Source organism: Myotis myotis, unplaced genomic scaffold (genome assembly GCF_014108235.1).
Source record: "Myotis myotis isolate mMyoMyo1 unplaced genomic scaffold, mMyoMyo1.p scaffold_m19_p_4, whole genome shotgun sequence".
Taxonomy (NCBI): domain Eukaryota; kingdom Metazoa; phylum Chordata; class Mammalia; order Chiroptera; family Vespertilionidae; genus Myotis; species Myotis myotis.
In genome coordinates, this window is record NW_023416346.1 from 111,763,325 (window position 1) to 111,789,043 (window position 25,719).

At 39.5% G+C, this 25,719-nt stretch overlaps 1 protein-coding gene and 1 pseudogene across 7 annotated transcripts in view; one reads left to right on the plus strand and one right to left on the minus strand.

Annotated features, from left to right (window-relative positions):
- Nucleotides 1-25,719, minus strand: part of GK (glycerol kinase) — a 71,461-nt gene that overhangs the window by 13,125 nt on the left and 32,617 nt on the right. For 4 of the 7 annotated variants that reach the window (XR_004966847.1, XM_036304286.1, XM_036304282.1 and 1 more), the window contains 8 exons: nt 24,195-24,332; nt 19,222-19,331; nt 18,689-18,755; nt 17,342-17,359; nt 15,077-15,112; nt 14,633-14,700; nt 6,615-6,657; nt 6,098-6,178 (listed from right to left, as the gene is read on the minus strand). Coding sequence is in view for 6 of the 7 variants with exons in the window: in XM_036304286.1 (XP_036160179.1) it covers nt 6,098-6,178; nt 6,615-6,657; nt 14,633-14,700; nt 15,077-15,112; nt 17,342-17,359; nt 18,689-18,755; nt 19,222-19,331; nt 24,195-24,332 (561 nt within the window). In the remaining variant the exon portion in view is untranslated. The remainder of the gene's footprint in view (nt 1-6,097; nt 6,179-6,614; nt 6,658-14,632; nt 14,701-15,076; nt 15,113-17,341; nt 17,360-18,688; nt 18,756-19,221; nt 19,332-24,194; nt 24,333-25,719) is intronic. The other 3 variants (XM_036304283.1, XM_036304287.1, XM_036304284.1) reach the window with 2 other exon arrangements.
- On the plus strand, nt 12,094-12,597 carry LOC118653657 (annotated as a pseudogene).

Consider the following 25,719-nt stretch of genomic DNA (forward strand, 5'->3'; position numbering starts at 1 on the left):
AAGAAACAGGAAGTGAAAATTCCAAAATACAAGAAATCTATTAAGACATCAGTCAACAAAACCTAACAGCTGGAATAGAATTCACTCCAGTCTGACAAAGACTTTAAAATAAGTATGTGCTAAAAGTAATAAAATGAAAAAATAGGATTTCCATTAAAAATTTAATAAAATTAGGAACCAAAAGAGAAATAAAAATAACAAATGAAGAAATGAAATTACTGAGTGAAATTTAAAAATGTAATAGATGGAACAAACTGTAGAATAGAGATGATGAGTAAATTAGTGTTCCCAGACGCTGCTGGTGGTATTTTCATGTGGTAATAAAAAAAGAATGAAACAATAGTTCTATTTAACAATATGGATGAATCTCACAAACACAAAAGTTCAATGAAACAAGCCAGATCAAAAAGTACATACTGGCCCTAGCCAGTTCGGCTCAGTAGATAGAGCATCAGCCTGCAGACCAAAGGGTCCCGGGTTCGATTCCAGTCAAGGGCATGTACCTTGGTTGCAGGCTCCTTCCTGGCCTGGGCCCTGGTCAGGGCTCCTGCAGGAGGCAACCAATTGATGTGTTTCTCTCAAGTGAATGTTTCTCTCTGTTTAGAGGGCAAAAGAAACAGGTTTACCAACCCAGACTCATAAATACGATTTACTATCAACTGAAAAGAAAATAGGACCAATTATTGCATGTTCAAGAAAAAGGGGAAATGAAAACTAAGCACAACAACATGATTGCTGGTGAAGGTGGTGGGGTCCTCAAATGGCCAGGAGGTTAAAAACACTAAACAACTAAAAACACTTAGGAAAATGTGTAATTAAGTAATACCTTAAATTTAAAAGTACTACAAAAGAAAAACAAAACAAAACAAAATATTAGAAATGCATTTTGTAGCTTCCAAATCACAGGGAAATAAAAGAAGACTAAAAACTACGATGGATAGCTAGTTTCAGTTTTTTTGTTTTTGGTTTTTTTTAGTGAGGCTTTTTTATTGTTGTTTTTCTTCCTTTTTTTTTTTTTAATTAAGGGTCCAGGTTAGTTTCAGTTTTTAAAAGGGATAGAAAGTAAAGGTTTTTTTGTTTGTTTGTTTGTTTTTAAAAAAACTTTTTCTTTTTTAAATATATTTTATTGATTTTTTACAGAGAAGAAGGGAGAGGGATAGAAAGTCAGAAACATCGATGAGAGAGATCGATCAGCTGCCTCCTGCACGCCCCTCAGTGGGGACGTGCCCGCAACCAAGATACATGCCCTTGACCGGAATCGAACCAGGGACCCTTGAGTCCGCAGGCCGACGTTCTATCCACTGAGCCAAACCGGTTCGGCAAAGGTTTTTTTTTTTAATTTTTATTTTTTAATAATAGTAATCATCTATCCTTTTTTTCCATTTGACCCAGTGATCCCACTTCTAGGACTATATCCCAAGAAACCAGAAACACCAATCAGAAACGGTATATGCATCCCTATGTTCATAGCAGCACAATGTACCATAGCTAAGATTTGGAATCAGCCTAAGTACCCATCAGCAGATGAATGGATTAATAAACGTTGTCACATCTACACAATGGAATACTATGCAGCTGTAAAAAGGAAGGAACTCCTACCATTTGCAACAGCATGGATGGAGCTGGAGAGCATTATGCTAAGTGAAATAAGTCAGTCAGAGAAAGATAACTATCACATGCTCTCACTCATTTGTGGATTATAATGAACAACATAAACCGATGAACAAAAACAGATGTAGAGACAGAGAAGCATCGATCAGATGCTCAAAACTCAGAGGGAAGGCAGGGGAGGGTGGGGGTGAGGGGGAAAGATCAACCAAAGGACTTGTATGCATGCCTATAAGCATAAGTGACGGATGTGGACAACAGGGGGTGAGGGTGAGGGCAGAATTGGGGGGATGAGGGGACGTTGGGGGGGGGGATAAGGGCACATTTGTAATATCTTATTCAATAAAGGGAAAAATATTTTTTAAAAATATCCTTTTTAAAAAAATATATTTTTATTGATTTCAGAGAGGAAGGGAGAGGGAGAGAGATACAGAAACATCAATGTTGAGATAGAATCATTGATCAGCTGCCTCCTGCACGTCTCCTACTGAGGACCAAGCCCACAACCCAGGCATTGCGCCCTTGACTGAAATCGAACCTGGGACTGTTCAGTCTGCTGGCCAATGCTCTATTCACTGAGCCAAACCGGCCAGGATGAAAGTAAAGTTTTAATACCTAAAATTGCCAAGCCTAACAATAATCTGTCAAATTAAAAAATGAGTATTGAATATATGCTTTGTGAGCACTTACAGAAAAAAGGAAGCAGTATGACCAAGTGCAATAAGCAGGAACTTATTTGTTAGAAAAAATTTTAACAATCTAGCTTTAATCCCTGCCTTTTTGTTAATTTGTTTGTTTGATTTAATTTTTTTTTACATTTTATTGACTTTTTTTTTACAGAGAGGAAGGAAGAGGGATAGAGAGTTAGAAACATCGATGAGAGAGAAACATGGATCAGCTGCCTCCTGCACACTCCCTACTGGGGATGTGCCCGCAACCAAGGTACATGCCCTTGACCAGAATTGAACCTGAGACCGTTGAGTCCGCAGGCCAATGCTCCATCCACTGAGCAAACCGGTTACGGCATGTTTGATTTAATTTTTAAAAAATTGTTTGATCATTTACATGCTAAGGTTGTGGGTTCAATGGCCGGTTAGAGCACATACAAGAAGCAACCAATGAATGCATAAAAAAGTGGAACAACAAATTGATGTCTCTCTCTCTCTCTCTGTCTCATATCTCTCTCTTCCTCTTTTGCTCTCAGTAAATAAAAAACAAACGAACAAACAAAAAATACTGGACTTGGGAGACTGGAGTCCTGAATATCCAGATTTACAAGGAAGGAGAAGGCATAGTGGGGTGGCTTATCCATCTAGACTTTGAAGCCCAATAACCTGGATATTTGCCTCCTGGATCAGCTACTTACTGGCTGTCAAAAGTTACCTTGGCCAAGTGACTCCAATTTCACTTGTCTACTCTCAGATTCCTCATGTGTGTAAAACAAGGGAGAGGAGGGTGTAGCAAAGCCTGTTGTCACCTAATCTATTATCCCTCTCTGCTTTAAAATTTTATGAATCTAAACAAAGTTACATGAATTGAAACAAAATCAGAGAGCATATGCTTATTAAGCCTCCAGATGAGCCAAAACTGGAAGAGTAACAGAATAGAGTCTGTGTTGGCTGGCATAGGCTGAAATCACTATCATGAAATTTAAAAGGAAAATGCAGACCAGAATTTAGAGGAACAAAAGATCTGTGCAAGTACAGAATGGAGCAGGACTTGTCTTGACAATGACTCATTTGGAAAAGCACTAGATATTTTAGCATGAGCTCCTGGAGCCAAGGATATGATGAGGTTATCAGATCAAATTAATGAACTCTCAGGCTAGAGCAGCCAAAGTAGTGTTTATGGTCAGAGATGCCCAAATCACTCTCTCGAATACACATCAGGTTGCATATGGAATATTCTATTCTGTTCTGGAAGACAGTGGCAAAATGGAATGCATGCAATGAAGGCAGCCCAGAACCAAAAAGAATTTAGAAATCATGTGACCTGCGGAAGTTTTTTTTTTTAAATCTTCACCCGAGGATATTTTTCCATTGATTTTTAAGGAGAGCGGAAGAGAGAGGGAAAGAGAGAAACATCGATGTGAGAGAAACACATCGATTGGTTGCCTCCTGCACGAGCCCTGACCAGGACCCGGGCCAAGGAGGAGCCTGCAAACAAGGTATGCGCCCCTGACCAGAATCGAACCTGGGACCCTTCAGTCCACAGGCCAATGCTCTATCCACTGAGCTTTCCATAGTGGAAACAAAGGGAGAGAGGGCTTGTAAGAGTTTACGTTCTGAGAAGTATTAGGATATCTTGAATACACAGAACAAGTGTTTCACAAATGCTCCTATTATCCACAGAAAAGGGGTTGGGGCAGAGGTTACAGTACTTATATAGGGGGAGGGCAAGAAATAACTGAAATAAACTAAAACCCCACATGCTCTAGGCTTAACAACTAAAAAAATGTTTTAACTAAAAGCAAATCTAATACTTTGACCAAATTATTAGACTAGAGGCCCAATTTACGTGCACCAGTGGGGTCCCTTGGCCGAAACCAGCTCTCTGACATCCTCCGAGGGGTCATGGAGTGTGAGAGGGCAGTTCTTGGGTGACGCACCCAGGAATCGGGCTCCCTCCTCTCTGGTTCCGGGTGCGTCACCCAAGAACCGCAGCTGCCAAGTCACCACGGCTCGGCAGCTCCTGTGTTGAGCGTCTGCCCCCTGGTTGTCAGTGTGCATCATAGCTACCATCCGGTCGCTTAGGCTTTTATATAGATAGATAGATACTCCAGGAAACAAGGCTCAGTAACTTTTCAGATCATACAATATATTTGTGTAATAAACGGGAGCATTTAAAATTAATTGTAAAGAAGTATTTTTAAGAATTGCATTGCCCTGGCTGGTTAGACCGTCAGCCTGTGGACTGAGGGTCTCAGGTTCAGTTCCCAGTCAAGGGTACTTACCTTGGTTGCAAGTTCCCTAGCCCCAGGTGGGGCACGTGTAGGAGGCAACTAGTGAATTTGTCTCCCTCACATCACATCAATGTTTCTCTCTCTATTCCCACCTCTTCCCTCCCCCTGTCCCCCCCACTCTCTCTAGAAAGCAATGGAAAAAATATCCTTGGGTGATGATTTAAAAAAAGAGAAATGTATCTGATTTTTAAAAAATATATTTTTTTATTGATTTCAGAAAGGAAGGGAGAAATATTAATGATGAGAGAGGATCACTGATCGGCTGCCTCCTGCACGCCCCCCACTGGAGATAGAGCATGCAACCCGGGCACATGCAACCTCCTGGTTCATAGGTCGATGCTCAACCACTGAGCCACACTGGCCAGGCAGAAATGTATCTGATTTTACAAAGGGTACTGCTTCTTTGACTTTTGAAGTAAATGTTTCTAAGGTTTTTAATACAAACCTACCATAAAGCCCTATAGACTTAGGCTGACATTCCTACTAGAATCTACAAACATGTTTTAAAACAAATGCTTTCAGTGAAATATGGCATAAATCTTCTCACTTCATTTCCCACATCAAAATGTGACACAAAGTATTTTTATGGAGAGACACATGAAGAAAAGCTGCTCTGCCTTTTTTGCCCAGTATTTCTCTTTGAAACACTGGGGCACAGTAGTCATAAAAAAAGAATTTTCGGCCCTAACCGGTTTGGCTCAGCGGATAGAGCATCGGCCTGCAGACTGAAGGGTCCCAGGTTCGATTCCGGTCAAGGGCATGTACCTTGGTTGCGGGCACATCCCCAGTAGGGTGTGTGCAGGAGGCAGCTGATCAATGTTTCTCTCTCATCGATGTTTCTAACTCTCTATCCCTCTCCCTTTCTCTCTGTAAAAAAAATCAATAAAATATATTTTTAAAAAAAGAATTTTCACTCAGCCGGCATAGCTCAGTGGTTGAGCATCGACCTATAAATCAGGAGGTCCTGGTTCGATTCCTGGTCAGGGCACATGCCCAGGTTGCAGGCTCAATCCCCAGTGTGGGGTGTTCAGGAAGTAGCCAATCAATGATTCTTTCTCATCACTGATGTTTCTCTCTCTCTCTCTCTCTCTCTCTCTCTCTCTCTCTCTCTCTCTCTCTCTCCCTCTCTCTCTCTCTCTCTCTCTCTCTCTCTCCCCCTCAAAAATATATTTAAAAAAACAAACCCTGAATACTCAAGCTGAAAGAAATATTAGAGCAAATCAATGCCTCATTATATTTTAGAAATAGAAAAATCTTACATTGTGAAGCAGCTAAATAATAGCAATGTGGTTAAGGTCCCACAATTAATTGGCAAAAGAACTGAGGAACCAATATATTCAAGGTCTCCTGGGAGTCCTGACCCCCAGTTCTGTCCCAGGTTCCTTCCACTCAACCAAATGTCAAGAAGAAAACAGAGTTTTTCAGTCCTATATATTAAGAATTACCAGAAAAGATGTTAGAAAAGACTGCAATTTTCTTAGTTTTGATTGTGTGACATAGTATCTATATTAACTGAAAAATACTTACTTCCAGTGCATAATATACAGGTTTATCTCTACCGAGTTTGTAAGCCACTGTGGTCAGAAGGCCATGTTCAGAAAATACACACTATAGGAAAGAGAAAAAGACTTCAGTATTCAGGAAAACGAAAAGATAGCTTATTTTGTAAAGCTAAAATAACCTAGGTACAAAATAATTCAATAAATATAACAATTTAAAAATAAATCAATCTTAGTCAAAATTCCAGTATTAGGAGCAATACACTTAAACAGTACAAAAAGTTTATCTCTTGTTCCAAATTAGGTTTGCATTAAGAATCTAACAAGGTCCTAATGTACATATCCCCCCAACACAATAAAAAAATATAAAATTCAAATAACTTAGAATGGTTCTTATTCGAAACATTCAAATTTAGTGATATTCATCATTGAGTTCTTAATTAAACCCTGATAAAGATTAAGTAAAAGCTGAAGCTTAAAAGTAACTTAATGGTAAATGATGCTCAATCTTTTAATTTGAAAAAAAAAGACAAAAAAACACCCACCTTACGGCCTGTATTACATAGTAAGAAGCAGCCTGTTCCATACCTATAATTGGGGGAAGAATAAACAGTATGACAATTTTATTAAAAGTAAGTAGTGAAATACTAATAATACAAATTACTCAAATTGATACTTAGTACAATAAAAGTCATTATATTAAAGTTTTAGGCCCAGCTGGCATGGCTCAATGTTTGAGCATTGATTGACCTATGAATCAGGAAGTCACGGTTCGATTCCAGGGCACATGCTCGGGTTGGGGGCTCGATCCCCATTGTGGGGCATGCAGGAGAGAGCTGATCAATGATTCTTTCTCATCATTGATGTTTCTATCTTTCTCTTCCTCTCCCTTCTTCTCTGAAATCAATAAAAATACATTAAAAAATAAAGTTTTAGAAGAAATAAACTAGAAGAGTTCCAACAGCTAACAAATACCACATACTCCTTTTGGAAACATGTTTTAAAGGTCAGTCTAGAAGAAAATGTGCCTAGTGTAATCTTAATGGGAAAAGGCAGGAATGGCATCCGGTACTTAGTCAGTCATAGCCCAAGGCTGTTTATAAAATATCACTGAATTACAACTAATTCCACTTTCAGTCACAGTGACATTGCTACTCATCCATGTGGACTGAAGCATTGTGATTAAGGGCCATTCATCAATGGGGCAGGCCAGCTTAGCTCCATAATTAGAACAGTCACAAACAGTAACACCGCTCTCTTCTGGCACAAAGAGAAGTCCAAGTGCAGAGTATCGAAAAGTGTAGTTGGACTGTGGGGACAGGAGTGGCATACAGGGAAAGGCTACTCAGGCCTAGCTTTCCCGTTCCCTCTGCAAGACTGTGCATTCTAACAGCCGCCGGGAGAGTCAGGGCCAAGATGCAACAGGGCTGCCATGGAAGAACTGAATTTATCCTGTGGCAGCTTTATCAGCATAAGCTTTGGACTATGCAACAAGTCTGGCATGTGGACGTGAGTAGTTTTGACTTGTGCCGGGCAGATAAGCAGCATAAACTGATACCAGTAAGGGTCACAGGGAAACAGTTTTAACTGAGTTGGCTGTGATTGTCACCCTTGGCTTTCCACAAACTATCCTGCTTGGGCTCAGGATTCCCTCCCCATGGGCCCGGCTGCTCTGCTCTGTCACAGAGGGATCTCAGCAGTAGCTTATCCAGTCAGCACGATGTCAACAGGCCCCACCCGCTGCAAACAGAAACCGAGGGCAATTTTGTCCCCATCAACATTTTTCCAGGTACCATTGTTCTGAATAAGAATTAGCCCAAACTGGCCAGCATGGCTCAGTGGTTGATCATCAATTTATGAACTAGGAGGTCACAGTTCAATTCCTGGTTGAAGCACATGCTTGGGTTGTGGGCTCTATACCCAGTAGGGGGTGTGCAGGAGGTAGCCAATTCATGATTCTCTTTTATCATTGACTAGTGGCCTGGTGTACAAATTCATGCACATTGAAAGGAAATTGATTAGAAGAAATATTTTAATACCGTTATTTGCCCTTTCTCTATAATAGAAGTGTCAACCAAATTCACGATCAACAATGACAGATCAAAACTCACGTGTGTGATTGGTGCCAGCAAGAGCTTTATATGTATCGCACATGCACGAGTCAACTTAGCCTTTTATAGATATAGAATAAATTTGCTTAATTAGACCTGCTTTCTGATTTAGCAAAACCTTTTCCAGCCCAGCGAAGCACCCCAACTTCTCTTTCAGGTAATTGTCAGCAACACAGCAGTAAATATCAACACGAAGCAGATTATTATTGTAGATCACGAAGGGAGAACAAAGGGTAAAATATTTAACTGCAGCAGTGTGTGACTATATTCTGTGCAGTGAGAAAACCTGAAGTCATTATCAAGGTCCACCATTTCTTACTTCTTTTAAGTTGGGTCAAGTTTCTAAGCTTTCTAAATCTCCGTTTTCTGGCTAATGAAAAGAAAATAGGATTCCACCGAGTCTCCTATCTACCTACTCCAGGACTTCTGTGAGGATCAAATTAGATGAGGCAGGGGAAAATGCTTCACAGACATTTGGTTAAACTGTAAACTGTTTGCACCTGGCTATAAAGCAAGTCATGTTCCTGGGCTGAAGAAACTCCAAGGCGGTTAGTCGCTAGGGAGAGGAAGACAGGTGTTGTTACGTGATGTCATTACCCAGATGGACACAAAGCATATTAGCCTTCTATATATCTAGATGTTTCTGTCTCTCTTATTCTGTCTCTCTCCCTTACTCTCTAAAGGGAGTAAATATATATATATATATATATATATATATATATATATATATATATATATATTTACACACACACACATATGAATTAGCCCAAGACATTCTATCTCTTTTCACCCAAATACAGGGTGCCCCCCCAAATGTATATGCACATTGAATATTATTTTTTGTTATTGATTAATTTTTTGTTTAGTTTTCAATATATTTTCATTGATTTCAGAAAGGAAGGGAGAAGGAGAGATAGAAACATCAATGATGAGAGAAAATCACTGATTGGCTGCCTCCTGCATGCCCCACAACCTGGGCATATGCCCTTGACCAAAATTGAACCTGGGGCCCCTCAGTCCACAAGCTGACATTCTACCCACTAAGTGAAACCGGCTAGGGCCACACTTTGAATAATTATTAATCCCAATGGGTTAAATTTGAAAGGGAAGAAACATCAATTGAGCTATCAGTTGTTAAGTGTATATACATTTTTTGGGGACACGCAACATATTCTCAGCCTGTTTGATGCACAGCTGACACTTTCAGGGAGCATGGGATTAATGAATATCTATGTTTTTAAAGACACCAATCAAATAACATTAAGTACAGTAGTAATACATCTACAAGTTAAACACCTAAATCACTTATACCTTTTTCTTCTACAACACTGAAAAGGCTATATGTCCGAAGTTCTACACTTTAATAAATATTCATAAAATGGAAATTTATGATGTTTCACACTTTTAAAGGAGAAATCTACATCAATTTAGCACTCATATAAACATTGTTCCTATGAACGCTGGTGTACAAGTCTCAAAAGTACAAAATTGATGCGAAGGCTCGAAGCACTTAGTAAAAGTGAATCCTTAAGTTAGTACACTTACTAAGTAATTAATGAGCATTAGCAATGTATGAAGAGACTCCCTTGCTACACTGAGGCCACAGCTTTCAAAGCAGTACACGGGCAATTATTTTCCTCTTAAATTTTATTATTCTTTCTTCCAAGTCATCCAACAGATATGGTGCTTTCAGCATTCATGTGGTCTTCCTCAAGATTGTCCTGTGTTCAAACATCACAAAAAGATGCCTGCCCTTCCTAACTTCTGTGAAGGTAAAGGTTGCTTGCTATCCTTCATGGAGAAGTGTGCCAAAGATGGTGCACTGTGGGACGGGGAGTGGCCCTGGCTGAAGCTGTGAAGGAGGTAAAAGGCCTCATTTATTACCCTTAGTGCCTCTGGGGAGAGGGGGTATCTATCTTAGGTTCTTTTTCTTAAAGCAAAATTCATGGTCAAATAATTCATGTTCATTTAAAAAAAAACCCTTAAAAATACAAATAAAGAAAAATCAGCATCACCCATAATCTGGTCTTCCACCCAGAAACAGAGATGGGCTTTCCACTGAATTCTGAGCTGACTGTCACAGGTTCCCTGCTGAGTTTCAGAAAGATTAACTAAATTCCCAGTCCCAATCTCTCCAACTTCTTAGGAGTTTGTTCTGCTCATCAATCACTTATCTCCTGTTGATTTTACAACCTCCATCTGTTCTCTGCTCAGACTCCAAAGAAACATCCTCTGGTCTTGCAGTGACTAAAAACACAACAAGCCTGGCCAGCGTGACTCTGTGGTTGAGTGTGGACCTATGAACCAGGAGGTCGTGGTTCAATTCCTGGTCAGGGCACATGCCCAGGTTTCGGGCTTGATCCCCAGTGTGAGGCATGCAGAAGGCAGCCGATTGATGATTCTCTCTCATCAATGATGTTTCTAGCTCTCTTCCTCTCCCTTCCTCTCTGAAATCAATAAAATATATTTTTTTAAAAAATAAAAACACCAACAAAATTCTTCAAACTTGGTATGATCTTGTTAACCTAACAAACTGCCTACTTCACTCACCATTCCTGGATGGTTGGACTTTTGCAAAGCACATTCTGTCTTGTTGTCTCTATTTTTTTACCTGCCCACAACACATATTTGACCATTTGCAACCTGGCTTCCATCTTGAGCACTCTACTAAAGCTTCATTCTTGGAGGTCCCACTGAAGACCTAATTTCTATGTACAATGGTCTATTCTCATTCTCAACCTCCATGATCTTTTTCTAGTTTTTTTACACTATTGACCAAGCCTCCCTCTTAAATATCTCTACCCTGGATTTCCACATAAATGAATAACTACATTGTATTTTTTTTCCTGAATACTCTCTCTTTGTCTTACTTCTAAGTATCTCCTCTACCTGTGTATTTTTTTCTTGGTAATTTCATCTCTTCCTATTGTTTCAAAAAAATCATTTCTAAACCGAGGAAATTCAAAATCTCTACTTCTATACTAAACTCATTCCACATTTCCAAATATGTGCAATATATAGCCTACCAGTATCACAAACATTTCCCAAACAGAAATTCCTCTACTTGGACCCATTCCTTACTTTGGCTAAGCCCAACTACTGGGCACAGGTGACTAAATTCCATACTTACTTCCTGTATTTTGTCCCTCTGCGGTGCCATGTACATTCACCTGCCACTCTCTGCTCTGTCCCCAACCTTCTTAGTCCTTGCCCTTCTTATGAGTATACTGTACTGGCCTTCTCCATGGCCTCTTTGCCTCTAGTGCAGTGGTTCTCAACCTTCCTAATGCCGAGACCCTTTAATACAGTTCCTCATGTTATGGTGACCCCCAATTTCATTGTTACAAATTGAACATAATTAAAGCATAGTGATTAATCACAAAAACAATATGTAATTATATATGTGTTTTCCGATGGTCTTAGGCGACCCCTGTGAAAGGGTCGTTCGATCCTCCAAAGGGGTCGCGACCCACAGGTTGAGAACCACTGCTCTAGTGTCTCCTCACTTTGACCTAGGACTGCCATATTATTAAACAAACAGCTCTAGTCATCTCTCATTACCTTCAGTCATCACAAACCTTCAAAAAAGCCCCATTGCTGCCTGACCAGCATGGCTCAGTGGTTGAGCATCGACCTATGAACCAGGAGGTCAGGGTTCAATTCCCGGTCAGGGCACATGCCTGGGTTGCGGGCTTGATTCTGTGTGGGGCATGCAGGAAGCAGACCATCAATAATTCTCTCTCATCATTGATGCTTCTATATCTCCTTTTCCCTTCCTCTTTGAAATCAATAAAAATATATTTATTAAAAAAAGAAATGCCCCATTGCCTATCAAGAAAAATGTCCTCAGGCTCTTTCCACCATCTTGGAGCCAGTGGAGGCTGCTGGGAACAGGACTTCTATAAGGACAAATATGTGTGGAAGGCTATGGTCCAAGGCCATTTTTTTCTGGCTATAACGGAGTCTCCGGAACCAGAGGGAGCACACAGATCTTCTTAAAATGGATGGTGTTTATACTTGAGATGAAACAGAATTCTATCTGGGCAAGAGAAGTGCTTATGTGTACTAAGCAAAGAGCAACACAGTGACTACTGGTGGCAAAGTGAACCAAACCAGAGTCATCAGGGGAAAGGTAATTTGTGCTCATGGAAACAGAGGCATGGTTCATGCCAAATTCTGAAGCAACCTTCCTGCTAAGGCCACTGAACACAGAATCCGTGTGATGCTGTCCCCCTCAAGGATTTCAACTTACTGAAAAGTAAATAAGTAAAATGGATGTGTTCTCTTGTTTAAAAATAGGGAAGAAAAAAAAAAACAAAAAAAACTCCTCAGTCTGGAATGTAGGGCTTCACAACATGATCCTGGCCTTATTTTCTACTACTTCCCAACCTGCATGTTCTGTAGTCTCTAAATAAAGTCTTCCATTTCCCCATTTTGTATTTTGTTCAGTGTTCCATGCACCTGCCAATATCGCCCATTCCTCAAAACATCTTATTGATAGATCCAGAGATGTAGAAGATGGAACAGAGTGGAATCTTAGAGGGAAGGCAGGGGTGGGGTGGGGTGGGAAGAGATAAACCAAAGAACTTGTATGCTTATATGCATAACCATGGACACAGACAATAGAGTGAAAGCCTGGGGTGGGGCTAGAAAGGGTCAATGGGGGGGAAATGGGGACATTGTAATACTTTGAACAATAAAGATTTTTAAAAAGATAGATGGTCCCATCAAAAACAAATAAAAAATAAAAACATCTTATTGATAACATAATCTTTTGTGAGTTTTCTCCCCTCCCTTTGGAACGCAACAACCATACTTCAAAGTTTCTTATGCACTGAAGTTCTCATTTATAATATGATTAACTGTATATTTGTGTTCTTCCCCTGCCCCCAGGAAGAGAAATATGTGCCCAAAGATATTCTAATTTGCTATTTCCCTTTTCCAAACTGCAGTGGCTGCAGAGGTACTCAACTAGTCCGTTCTTAGTTAAACTTATCATTTTCAGGGCTTGTCTGATAATGTTTAAGGGGGAGGGGAACAGGAAGAAGAAAACCAAGCAATTTTATTGGGTATTATGTTAAGTACTTGACAAAGGGAGATAGCATCTGATTTACTAGCATTAGTGTTCCTGTCACAGAGGAAAGAAGGGGTGTGTGTGTGGGGGGTGGGGTGGGGAGAAGAGCCCAGGTTTCTATCATTTTTCTTGACTCCTGATTCAGCTGCCTGAAACCCAGAATTCAAAGAATATGTTTCCAGACCCATGCTGATCAAGCCCAGGATATCATGACCTGCAAAGAATTTTCATTATTTCCCCTCCCCACCCCCCAAAAACCTCTCACTCTTGCATGAGGACTGCTGACACGCTAGACAACAAGAACATGTCATCTAAAATGTTAAACATTCCAGTAGTCACAAAAGACGAACTTAATCACTAAAGTTAAACATTGCCGCGAGATTTAGGAAATTCTCAAGAAAAGAACAATTAAACGTAGATAGTCTCTGGCCAGACCTATGGAAATCTTTATGACGCCGGGGACAATAAACTGTAGAGAGTTAAGAGCCTGGCAAAGTCAAATCAGATGCATCTGGGCGCAATGATCGCTTCTGTCACTAACTAGCTTAACCTCTCGGAACATCTGTTTCCTCATCCTAAAGTGGGAGTAATCTTATTACTCTTAGATATGAGGCTTGTTGGAATCTATGTGTGTGAGTAGTAAGGAGATGACATCAGGAGAAAAATGCACCAAATCTCTACTTCTATTGTTCCTTCTGCCTCTTGTCAAAGGGGAAACTCCAGATAATGGAGAGAACGCAGTGCCAGGAGAATAGCATTGAAAGTTCCACAAAAATGTGACTTTCTGGTTATAGTGAGAAAGTCTAGGGCAGGAACAATGTTGAAAATTGTAGTTTAAAACATGGCTCTTCCTCGCCTCTGCTCAGACCTCCCTGCCAACCTCTCCAAAAGAGGCATGGACACTGTAAACCAAAATTTAGTTTCTGGATTGGAAATGAAATTGAATGTTATAAATTAAGGTCTTCACAAGCCTCACCTATGTGTTTACATAAGGCGTAGTATATTTTATTTGAAGGAGGTAAAGAAAAACAAATGGCCCTCAGTGGATAGAGTGTCGACCTGCAGACTGAAGGGTCCTGGCTTCGATTCCGGCTCAGGGCAAGTATCTTGGTTGTAACCAATCGATGTGTTTCTCTCACATCGATATTTCTCTCTGTCTTTCCCTCTCTTCTACTCTCTCTGAAAATCGATGGAAAAATATCCTCGGGTGAGGATTAAAAAAAAAAAAAAACAACAAATGGCAAAAATTTACATATTCCTATTGGAATTCTTAAGCTATTAGTTTTCAGCTTGGATAAACATCAAAAGCTTTTCCTCATTCAAAGCACCAAAGGGAAAAACAAAACACCATTGGTTCCCAGGTCTGTTTCTTACTCACGTATTTTTGGCTTGGCCATCTCGGAAACACATTTGTCCCACCAATGCAGCAGACTGGTCCCCCAAACACTGAAAGTGTAAATGACAATAAAGGACACTAAGACAATATCATTAATTTCCTTTTTATAAGAGCCACAGAATTTATCTTTCTTTTTTTATTTATCAAGGAATGAACTGATTTATGCTTTTGCATTGCCTTCAGTTGGCCATTTTCTCATGTGTTAATACTCCTACGAGACAATAGGTATGGGAAGGGACCGTAAAAATTAATTTATTCAAAAGATTCTTGACCCACATGAGAACAAGAATTAGTTGATTTTGCTGCTCTTACTTCATTCTCACAGTTTAGGAAGGGGCAGATAGATTAAGATATTACAGGAAAGCCTTAAGAAGGAAGGGGTGAGGGTGGGGAGGCAGCAGGAAGATGTTAGGCAGTGAAACTTACCCCAGATATTGGCACACCTTCCAAGGCCCCAGCTTTCTATTAAAAATTTAAAAACGAATTATGAGTAAATCACAAACTGTTGGCTCTACTAACATAACTGCAATGGGAATGAACATGAACAGTGACATGCCAGAGCATGTGGGGCAGACAAGACAAAGCAAGTGTTTCAACTACATGAGTGGTTCAGAGATAGACATGAGACATAGTCCTAAAATGACAAGAAGAGACACGGCATTGGAGAATGGACATGAAGCACTGGACTGAGACTCAGGAGACGTGGGCTCTACTCCTGGCTAGTTAGTATTAAGCCATTGAGCAGGCCGCTGAAACTTCTCTGTGCCTCGATTTATTTATCTACAAAATAGGGCCTGGGCTACATGAACACTGAAAATCATTAGCTCTTTGCTATTATCGCCATTACTAACAAAAGACTAACGCATTCTTTTAAATGAAGATATTAATAGCTATGAAACCAGCACAGAACTTATTTATTTTGGAAGGCTGCATTTTACCAACAGTGTTCAGGTATTGGGTACTACTTGTTCATAGCCAACATCATTCCTTAAGTTTAGATAAGCAAGAGATAATTTATATCTTGAGCAGTGGTTTTTATTTTGATCAAGCATAGCCAGCATTCCAGGAATAAAAACAAGATTTAAATGGCTGATGCACTAACACAAAGCAATCTGTACTAGTATTAAGGAAAGGAATGTGTTCCCTGAGGTAGGTGTGATATAGTAGGAAGTGTACCAAACAAAAGCTTGGACTCACCCCTTAGTCTACCATTTGTGGGCCAGATTCCTGGCCTCTGGGGAACCTTGGGCCCCCTATCTGCTAGAGTGAGGGTATGAACAGAAGCCACCTCATGTGGCTCTGATGATAAGGAAATAGCATAATATGTGGAAACCCTCTATAAGCATGTCAATCTCGTGGCCTACAGGCCACATGCGGCCCACAATGAATATTTTTGTGGCCCAGCCAATATAACAGTATGTAAGAAACGTTTTAATAAAAATTTCATAACTTAATTTCTACAATATCCTATTATACATAATTATTAATAACGAACTACAATGAATGATTGATTACTGTAATCCTGTTGCATTCATTTCCCTTACGCGCCTTACACGCAGGCGCACCATTTCTCTCCACTAATACTAACAGCGAATATTTTAGCAGGCAGTTGCCACATCATTAGTCTAGTACTAACTTGTTTGGTGTGCACAACAGGAAACACTTTGCTTTCGGAGAAGAAAAATAGGTTTATTTGCATCACACTTATTAACTTGAGCAGTTATTCAGTGTCTGGTAAATTAATGTTCAAGAAAAAAAATTATTAAAATGTTCCATTAGTTTATGTTAACAATGACTCATTTATTTCAGCTCTTTGTATTCAGCATGTCTCTATTGAAATAAACCTACGTTTCTATGAAAATTGAAGCTTTTGTTGTTTTTTTTGCGGCCCACATAAACTTAAACCTTGTTTATCTGGCCCGTGTTAGCCTTTGAGTTTGACATGCTTGGTTTACAGACTAGAAAACATCCTCAGAGAGTGGATATTCTAGTTCTGCCATGCTTTCCTATTAATTCAAGACCTGCTATTTTTTATTTATTGAAGCTGGATATTAAGTGAAGAGTAAATTTCATAAAAGGCTAAAAGTGAACCAGTAGGAAACCTAGAGGCTGTATATCTTAATATATTTAAATAGTAAAAGAAGCTTTTGCTTATACTATTGCTTATATTATTATCAAACTACCAGCAGGATCTACTATGTGAGGTCAGGCAGAGAAAGAGTTCCATTTTCTTCGCAGGGAGGTGTTTCTGGAAGATTTCTGGGAACATCCTCTGGTGAAGCATGCAGAAAAAGCGACAGTGCATTTCCAACTAACTGGTCTGAAAGGTTGGACAAGGTAGATGTTTAGGACATTTAAAAGCCACATCTAATTTACCTATTATGCTAAAGCCAAAGCACATCACAACTGTACTTTGTAATGGAGGCCATCAGAATTTCTTATGTCAGGAAACTACCCATGTCTTTTATTTTGAAACATTACTTCCAGTCTTATGGAAAACTTAAAAACAAACAAATAAGATTAAAAATTTTTTAAAAATCTAAAGCTTGACTAGAGCTTATAATAATTTGAAGTCATGATCCTAGATATCTCTGTTTAGTAAATGGACTTCCGTTTGTTTAAAACTAAATGGAAGTGCACTGTATCTTTTCCGAATGAATGGGTAGAATAATTGGTGGGAAACCTACTCACCAGGCTATGAGAGATTTTCTATAGTCAGCAAAGGGGGAAAAAGGGGGACAGAAGCATAATATTTTAAATGCAAGAGAAAACTAGGCCAGTTAAACGTTTGTTTGTTTTTTCCAACCTTCCTCTGCAACGGTTTCTCAAGAATAATTTTTTCCCCACTGACTCAAGTCACTTTGTAGACAGCTATAAAAGCATCAAAGCATTTTTACTATAGACAAGCAGTGACTAATCCTTTCAAAAATGCACGTTGGCCCAACCTGCATGGCTCAGTGGTTGAGCATCGACCTTTGAATCAGGAGGTCACCAGTTCAATTCTTGGTCAGGGCACAATGCCCGGGTTGCGGCTCGATCCCCAGTGTGGGGCATGCAGGAGGCAGCTGATCAATGATTCTCTCATCATTGATGTTTCTATCGCTCTCTCCCTCTCTGAAATCAATAAAATTTATATTTAAAAAACCGCATATTGCTGTAAAAGGCTTTTTATGAATGAAACATTTAAGAATTCTTGCTCAAGCTTTATCCAGAGCACTTATTCAACTCAATTATTATTAAAACTACAAAAAAAAAGTTTCTAATATTTGTCATGTCTATTTTTTGCAATTTTTCTTAGATGTATGCTTAATTTTTAGCATAAATTCCAGATTTCTGTGTTCAAACATCAGTTCGAATCCTCCTAGAGCTTTTCATCCCTGATGTGTAATCAGAGATACTCAATGATGCTAAGCGCATTTTTTTTGCTGAAACTACTTTTTCTCTGAGTTTCAATGAAAGCAAAAGGAAAAATGTCCATTATGGAACACAGTTTAATTAGCCATCACATATCAGAAACAGACTCTTTTTGCTTTCAGTTTCTTTGCTAAAGTTTTGCTTAGGCTGACAAAGAATGTAATCTAAAACATGGTTTGGCCATTAAAAGAGATTGTATACCTACTATATTTAAATAAAAAATAAATTGAAAAAGAAGAGATTCAAGAGAAAAAAAGACCACCACTAAAATGTGAAGAGACCTTCCTATAAATTAAAAGCAGACACCACAACTACTAAACAGTTATTTGGATTAAAAGAATAAAATAGATCAAATATTTCCATGCCACCCTCTGTAGTTAGAAGATCCCAGTAATACTTCAAAAGTATAATACTCAAAGAAAAGCCAATACAAGTTTATAAAATATAAAATGAATTGGTAAGGAATTGATGATTTTCAGTTATAAAACCATTTAAATACTAAAATTTTAAGGTACATACTACCCACGTTCAGAGAGAAGTCACAACCCTCAAACTATCAAATGTTACACAATTGACTTTTAAATTCTGAATAGTACAGTTTTGAAAATGGAAATTTATATTTACCATTAAGCCATAGATTTCAGAAGAACTCCGGACATTTGGAAGAATTTTCATTGGAATTTCAAAAAATCTGAAAGAAAAAAACAACAACAATAAGATAAGACTGGGTATTTAATACTGTTTTAAATAAATATCTGGAAACATTTATATGCATTTAAAGGTAAAAATGTAAGTAAAAATTAGTGAATGTATTTGAGTATAAAATGAAATAGTAACAAATAAACCAGCAGAACATAGATGCATGATTAGATATTTAACATTCTATTTTATCCAAGCCAATTAATAAAAAATAAAAAGCACACAGAAACTGAAGTACTTTTCTAAAAGAACCCAATCTTCCTTGGAGAATAATCAAGGCAATTACTTAATATGGCATGTTTATTGTACATGCAACAATAGTCTCTCTTAAAAGACTACACAGCAAGTCTATGTTACATGTTGTACTTGAAATACCAACATTGAAAGTTGAGTCGGAAAATAATAAGTTTATAAATATGTAACATGTTTGGAAAACTATCTTAGGGGAAAACACTCACTCGCAGAGCTCTTTATCCCATTCCAAAGAATGAATGTTGAAAAGCATTGTCCTACTTGCATTTGTTACATCTGTACAGTGGACGCCTCCATTGGTTCCTCCTGTCAGACACTAGACAGAATAAAAAGGACATGTTAAATTTGTACTTATCTGCAATTTAATTTACATTTTGTTAAGGGCCATAATCAGCAGCAGAGCATATAAAGCAGAATGACACATTTTAACTCCTTAATTTTCTAGTTTTCAGCAATGTCCAATAGAAATATAATGTGAACTACATTTGTAATTTAAATTATTCTAGCAGCTACACTTAAAAAGCATAAAGAAACAGGTGAAATTAATTTTAATACTACATATTTTTAACCCAATATATCCAAATATCCTTTCAACATAAAAAAATTATTACTGAGACATTTTACCCCCCTTTTTTAAAAATATATTTTATTGATTTTTTACAGAGAGGAAGGGAGGGGGAGAATTAGAAACATCAATGAGAGAAAAACATCGATCAGCTGCCTCCTGCACACTCCCCACCAGGGCTGTGTCCGCAACCAAAGTACATGCCCTTGACTGGAATTGAACCTGGGACCCTTGAGTCTGTAGGCCGATGCTCTATCTACTGAGCCAAACCAGTTAGGGCCCCTTTTTAAATTTTTATTTATTTTACTAGAGGCCCAATGCACGAAATTTGTGCAAAAGGAGGCCTTCCTTCCTCCTTGCTGCCGGCCCCAACTTCCCTCCAGCCACCAGCAGGCACTTGGGGCTCGGGCTTCCCTCGCAGCCCCAGCTTCATCCGGAAGGTCGTCCAGTCTAATTAGCATATTATGCTTTTATTATTATAGATTTTTTATTTTTTAAATATATTTTTATTGATTTCATCATAGAGGAAGAGAAAGGGAGAGAAAAACATCAATAATGAGAGAGAATCATTGATTGGCTGCCTCCTTACAGAATCAAGCTCAAAACCCAGGCATGTGCCCAGATCCGGAATTGAACTGGGACCTCTTGGTTCATAGGCAGATGCTCAATCACTGAACCACACCAGCTGGGCATATTTTACCCTTTTTTGGATACTAACTCTTTGAAATCCAATGTGTATTTTACACTCACAGCACATCTCAATTCAGACTAGCCACATTTCAGGGCAAGTGGCTACCATATTAGCACAGTACTAGTTAATCGATAAAAAAAAGTCAGTTTTGTCTTCACCCATTTATCTTTGGAAAATGCAGTGTCTTACTAAATCTGGCAAAGTGAAATACATTGAAATGTCTGCCTCTTCAGGATCTGACTAAACCCTGTGCTGCTGCTATTCTTTTTGGAACAATTCTCATCAGGCTGTGCTTGTGCTGATACAACCACATATCTTAAAGGTTTTAAACTCAAATGTTAATACCCTTGGCCTGGAATGGAAAGCACTGATGCTTTGTTATTTTTCTTAGTTTTTAAAAATGATTGTAAATGTTTATCATTATTATTATTACAATTATTATTATTATTATTGACTAGAGGCCCAGTGCACATAATTCGTGCACAGGGGGTGGGGTGGGGTGGATTCCTTCAGCCCATTCTGCACCCACTCCAATTGGGGACCCCTCAGGGGATCGGGCTTAAACTGGCAGTCAGACACCCCTCTCACAATCTGGGACCGCTGGCTCTTAACCATTCACCTGCCTGCCTGCCTGATTGCCCCTAACCCCTCTGCCTGCCTGCTTGATTGCTCCTAACCCAGCCGTGGGCAAGCTATGGCCCGCGGGCCGGATCCGGCCCATTTGAAATGAATAAAACTAAAAAAAAAAAAAAGACCGTATCCTTTTATGTAATGATGTTTACTTTGAATTTATATTAGTTCACACAAACGCTCCATCCATGCTTTTGTTCCGGCCCTCCGGTTCAGTTTAAGAACCCATTGTGGCCCTCGAGTCAAAAACTTTGCCCACCCCTGCCCTAACCCCTCTGCCTGCCTGCCTGATTGCCCCTAACTGCCTCTGCCTGCCTGCCTGATCACTCCTAACTGCTCTCCCCTGCTGGCCTCTCACCCTCAACTGCCTCTGCCTGCCTGATCTCGCCACCAACTGCCCTACCCTGCTGGCCTGATCTCGCCCCTAACTGCCCTCCCCTGCCAGCCTGATCTTGCTCCCAATGGCCCTCCCCTGCAGGCCTGATCTCACCCCCAACTGCCCTCCTTTACCGGCCAATTTGGTTCTGATTGGTCAGTTTCTATGCCAGTCAGCATCTCTGGGCCTATCAACTTGGGGCCTGATCAGAAAGGCAGGGCTGATCAGCAGCCTGGTTGGAGCCCTGGAGAGAAATGGAGGTATGGCTGTTTGTCAGGACGGGAGAGAAAGAGGCAAGTTCTGATCAATGGCTGCCACAGAGGCTTCAGATCAGACCCTGCCCTTTTCTCTGCAGGCCCCACTCTGGGCATGATCTGCAGCCCCCTAGGCAGTCAGTGCTGGGTCCAGGCACTCGCAGCAGCCCCAGTTGGTGCTGGGTTGCCATGGCAACCCAACACTGACTTCCAGTCTGGTTGAGCCAGCAGTCGTTAGGACCCTGGCTCTTTATTATATAGATGCTTTATTTTATGTGGAAGCAATGAGGTAAGAAAGGAATAATAGCCCTAGCTTGTTTGGCTCAGTGAATAGAGCATCAGCCTGTGGACTGAAGGGTCCCGGGTTAGAGTCCGGTCATGGGAACATGCCCAGGTTGGGGGCTTGATCCCCAGTGGGGGCGTGCAGGAGGCAGTCAATTAATGGTTCTCTCTCATCATTGATGCTTTTCTCTCTCCCTCTCCCAAATCAATAAAGATATATTTTAAAAAAAGGAATAATAGGCTCTAGCCAGTTTGGCTGGCTCAGTGGTTAGAGTGTCAGCCCCCGGACTGAAGTGTCTCTGGTTTGATTGTGGTTGCAGGCTTGATCTCTGGCCCTGGTGGGGGCACATGCAGGAAGCAACCAACTGATGTGTCTCTCCCCCTCCTTTCCACTCTCTCTAAAAAGTAATGGAAAAATGTCGAGTGAGGATTAACCGCCCCCCCCAAAAAAAATAAATAAATAAAAAGAGAAAGAAAAGAATAAAAGTGGAGAAAGACATCACGGTGGGGGATATGCTTCCTTAAGTGCCCTGCAGTTCCCAGTTCCCAAATTGTGCCTTACTCTGCTTCCAGGCCATTGTCAAACTGTCAGAACTATTTCAACTGTGACTGACACATGTGAAAACTGCTGGCCATGAGCACAAAGCATATCCTGCTAACACAGGGTGTGTGTGTGTATGTGTGTGTGTGTGTGTGTGTGTGTGTGTGTGTGTGAAGTGATCTTTCGAACAGTGTAGTGGTTTTCAAGACCAGCTGTGAGGATCTGGCTAGTATGAATAAGGACAATATTCCCTTGAAGCTCCCTGAACATTGAAAAATACTGAAGTGGCCAAAACCGGTTTGCTCAGTGGATAGAGCGTTGGCCTGTGGACTGAAAGGTCCCAGGTTCGATTCCGGTCAGGGGCATGTGCCTGGGTTGCGGGCATATCCCCAGTAGATGTGCAGGAGGCAGCTGATCGATGTTTCTCTCTCATCGATGTTTCTAACTATCTCTCTTCCTTCCTCTCTGTAAAAAATCAATAAAATATATTTTAAAAAAAAAGAAAAATACTGAAGTGGCCCTAGCTGGTTTGGCTCAGTAGTTGGAGCATCAGCCCTTGGACTCAAGGGTCTGGGTTTCAATTCTAGCCAAGGGAACGTAGCTTGGTGGCAGGTTCGATCCCTGGCCCCAATTGGGGGGCGTGTGGGGGATGTTTTTCTCTCTCTCTGTCTCTCCCCCTCCCTCCCAGTCTGTCTAAAGTCAATGGACGAAAAATATCTTCAGGAGGATTAAAAAAATACTGAATTTTTATTTATTTTTTTTTGTGTTAATCCTTACCCGGGGATATTTTTCCATTGATTTTTAGGGAGAGTGGAAGAGAGAGGGGAAAGACAGAGAGAAACATTGATGTGAGAGAATCACATTGATGGGTTGCCTCCTGCAGAAGAGCTTGCAACCAAGGTATGTGCCCTTGACTGGAATCGAACCCGGGACCCTTCAGTCCCCAGGCCAATGTTCTATACACTGAGCAAACTGGCTAGAGAATACTGAAGTATTTACAAATAAAATTGTATGTCTGGGATTTGCTTTACAATTATTTTACACTTACCTGTGGGGGAAAGAATATGTGAATATAGTTGAAACAAGACTGGCCATAGCTGGCTCACTGTTGTAGAGGTTTGTTATACTATTCCTTCTACTTTATGGTATATTTGAAAATACTTATAATAATAAAAATGAGAGAGAACGAGAGAGAGAGATCATGTACTTTAAAGATATATCTGGAAAATGTTTGAAATGTTAGCTTCTATTTATCCATGTTCAGCTTAGGCAAAAAGATTATATATCAGAAATTTCCACTATGATTTTTCATATTACCACTTACTTAAATAAAAGACAGACAGCTGTGTAACATTGAAAGCAAATGATAAAAGACAGAGAGAAACATTGATGTGAGAGAATCACACTGATGGGTTGCCTCCTGCAGAAGCCCTGACCAGGGCCTGGACAAATCCCAGACATAGGCATTTTATTATGTTAAATAATTATTTCTTCTAAGAAGTGCCTAGTGGAAAACTTTATGATAGACAAGAGAAAAAGGATACCTAAATTACTGATTACTAATTACCTAAATTACTTATTCTAAAGATAACAGATGAGATGTTTGGGTAATCATCCTCCATTTTTACTGATATAACGCAAGAGGGGGGGGAGAGATGAAGTAGGCAAAAATGCCTCTTGAATGAAGGCTGAAATGTTCTGCTATTTCTTCAGTGACTTTTCTGAATAATGCTGACAACAGAAAAGTTTGAACTCTTAGGAGAAAACAGATAGTAGGCAAGGAAGTTTAAAAAAAAAGGTCTTTAAAATTTTTTCCATACATGCATCTATTTAAACATACCCAAATGAGCCATGAATCAATAGTCCCAAAAAGAGCTCTATCTTCTTCAACAGCCCTTTGAACTTCTTTCACATTGTCGAGAAGCCAACGAACTTTCACAGCACTGAAGTAAGTGCTAAGTGGAAGGCCTGTCTTGGACTAAAAGAATTGCAAATTAAATTCATAACAGTTTAAAATAAAATAAAACAAAACACCAAACCCAAAACCCCCACAAATCACAAAATATTCAGTTGCCCTAAATAGGCAACTCCATGCATGGTGTTATGGCACAGGAAAGCATACTCATGAACAAAGATCAGAGTGATACGTTTGCAGTTCAAAGAGCATCCACGTAGCAAGGTAAAGAAAAAATGAAATAATACGACACCCTGTAATCTAGACTTTTGTGATGACTTAGTATTAACCTAGTCCAAAGCTCTGCTTTTTATTTTATATTCCTTGAAAGTGATCTTTAATCTATCGGTAATCATAGGGTACTGTATATCATAGGGTACTGTATATCAAATTATAAACTAATGACCAAAACCAGAAAAATTTGTTCTAAAACACAGGACTTCATATTATGCTTATGTGTATATTTGTATATTATAAATATATATTTACACACATTCATATTCAAATAATAGAGTATAAAATTAGTGGAGAATAAAGTAGAGCTCAAAGACACACAGATTAAAGCAAAACAGAGCTGCTCTATGTTAGGAAGTAGTTGCCTAGATTAGCGAATAAATTAAACAAAGGGAGGGTGACTCCAATAAAGGTTAAAGTGTAATAATAAAACACATATGGCTTAATCTTGAGAATGGATCATGTCCAACTCTTATTTTTGTTTGCATATTAAATACCAACATTTTTATTAGTGGTTAAGAAAATACACACATCAAAATAATGCCAACTATCTTTTCCCTCCCCATCCAGGTCTCCTCATTCATCACCCAACTACAAAAAGTGATATTTTTTCCTTCTTATCTCCTATGGGTATGTTTGGTAAGGAAATTCAAATCAAAGGATTTAATACTTTAATGCAACCTGTAAGTTAAGAATCTTAACTTAGGGCTTCTAGCTTCCTTAGAAAAAAATAGATAAATGGTCAAACATTATGAAAAGAAATAATTTATGGGATTATTCTCCCACAAAACTAAAACCAATAAGGGGTGTGCAGGTACTATGCATTATCTCATTTTCATTACATAGGTAGAAAGTGTAAAAACTGCCTAAAATAGCATTAGAGAGAAAAACATGCATCCCTGGGAGCAAAATGTAGCTGGATATAAGGGTGAAGATTGGACAGGGTGAGAAAGAGAACAAAATAGAAAATGGTAAGGGTATATTCAGGAGTAGCCAGAAGTTATTTGGGTGGTGGGCAGAGAATGGTTTGTTAAACTGCTGTAATTAATAGAATTTTTAAAAACTTTTATTTTTATTGTTGACACTATTACAGATATCCCCATTTCCCCTCTCTTTGCCCACCTCCACCCATCTTTCCCTCACCCGCCTTTCCCTCTGGCCATTACCACACTGTGAT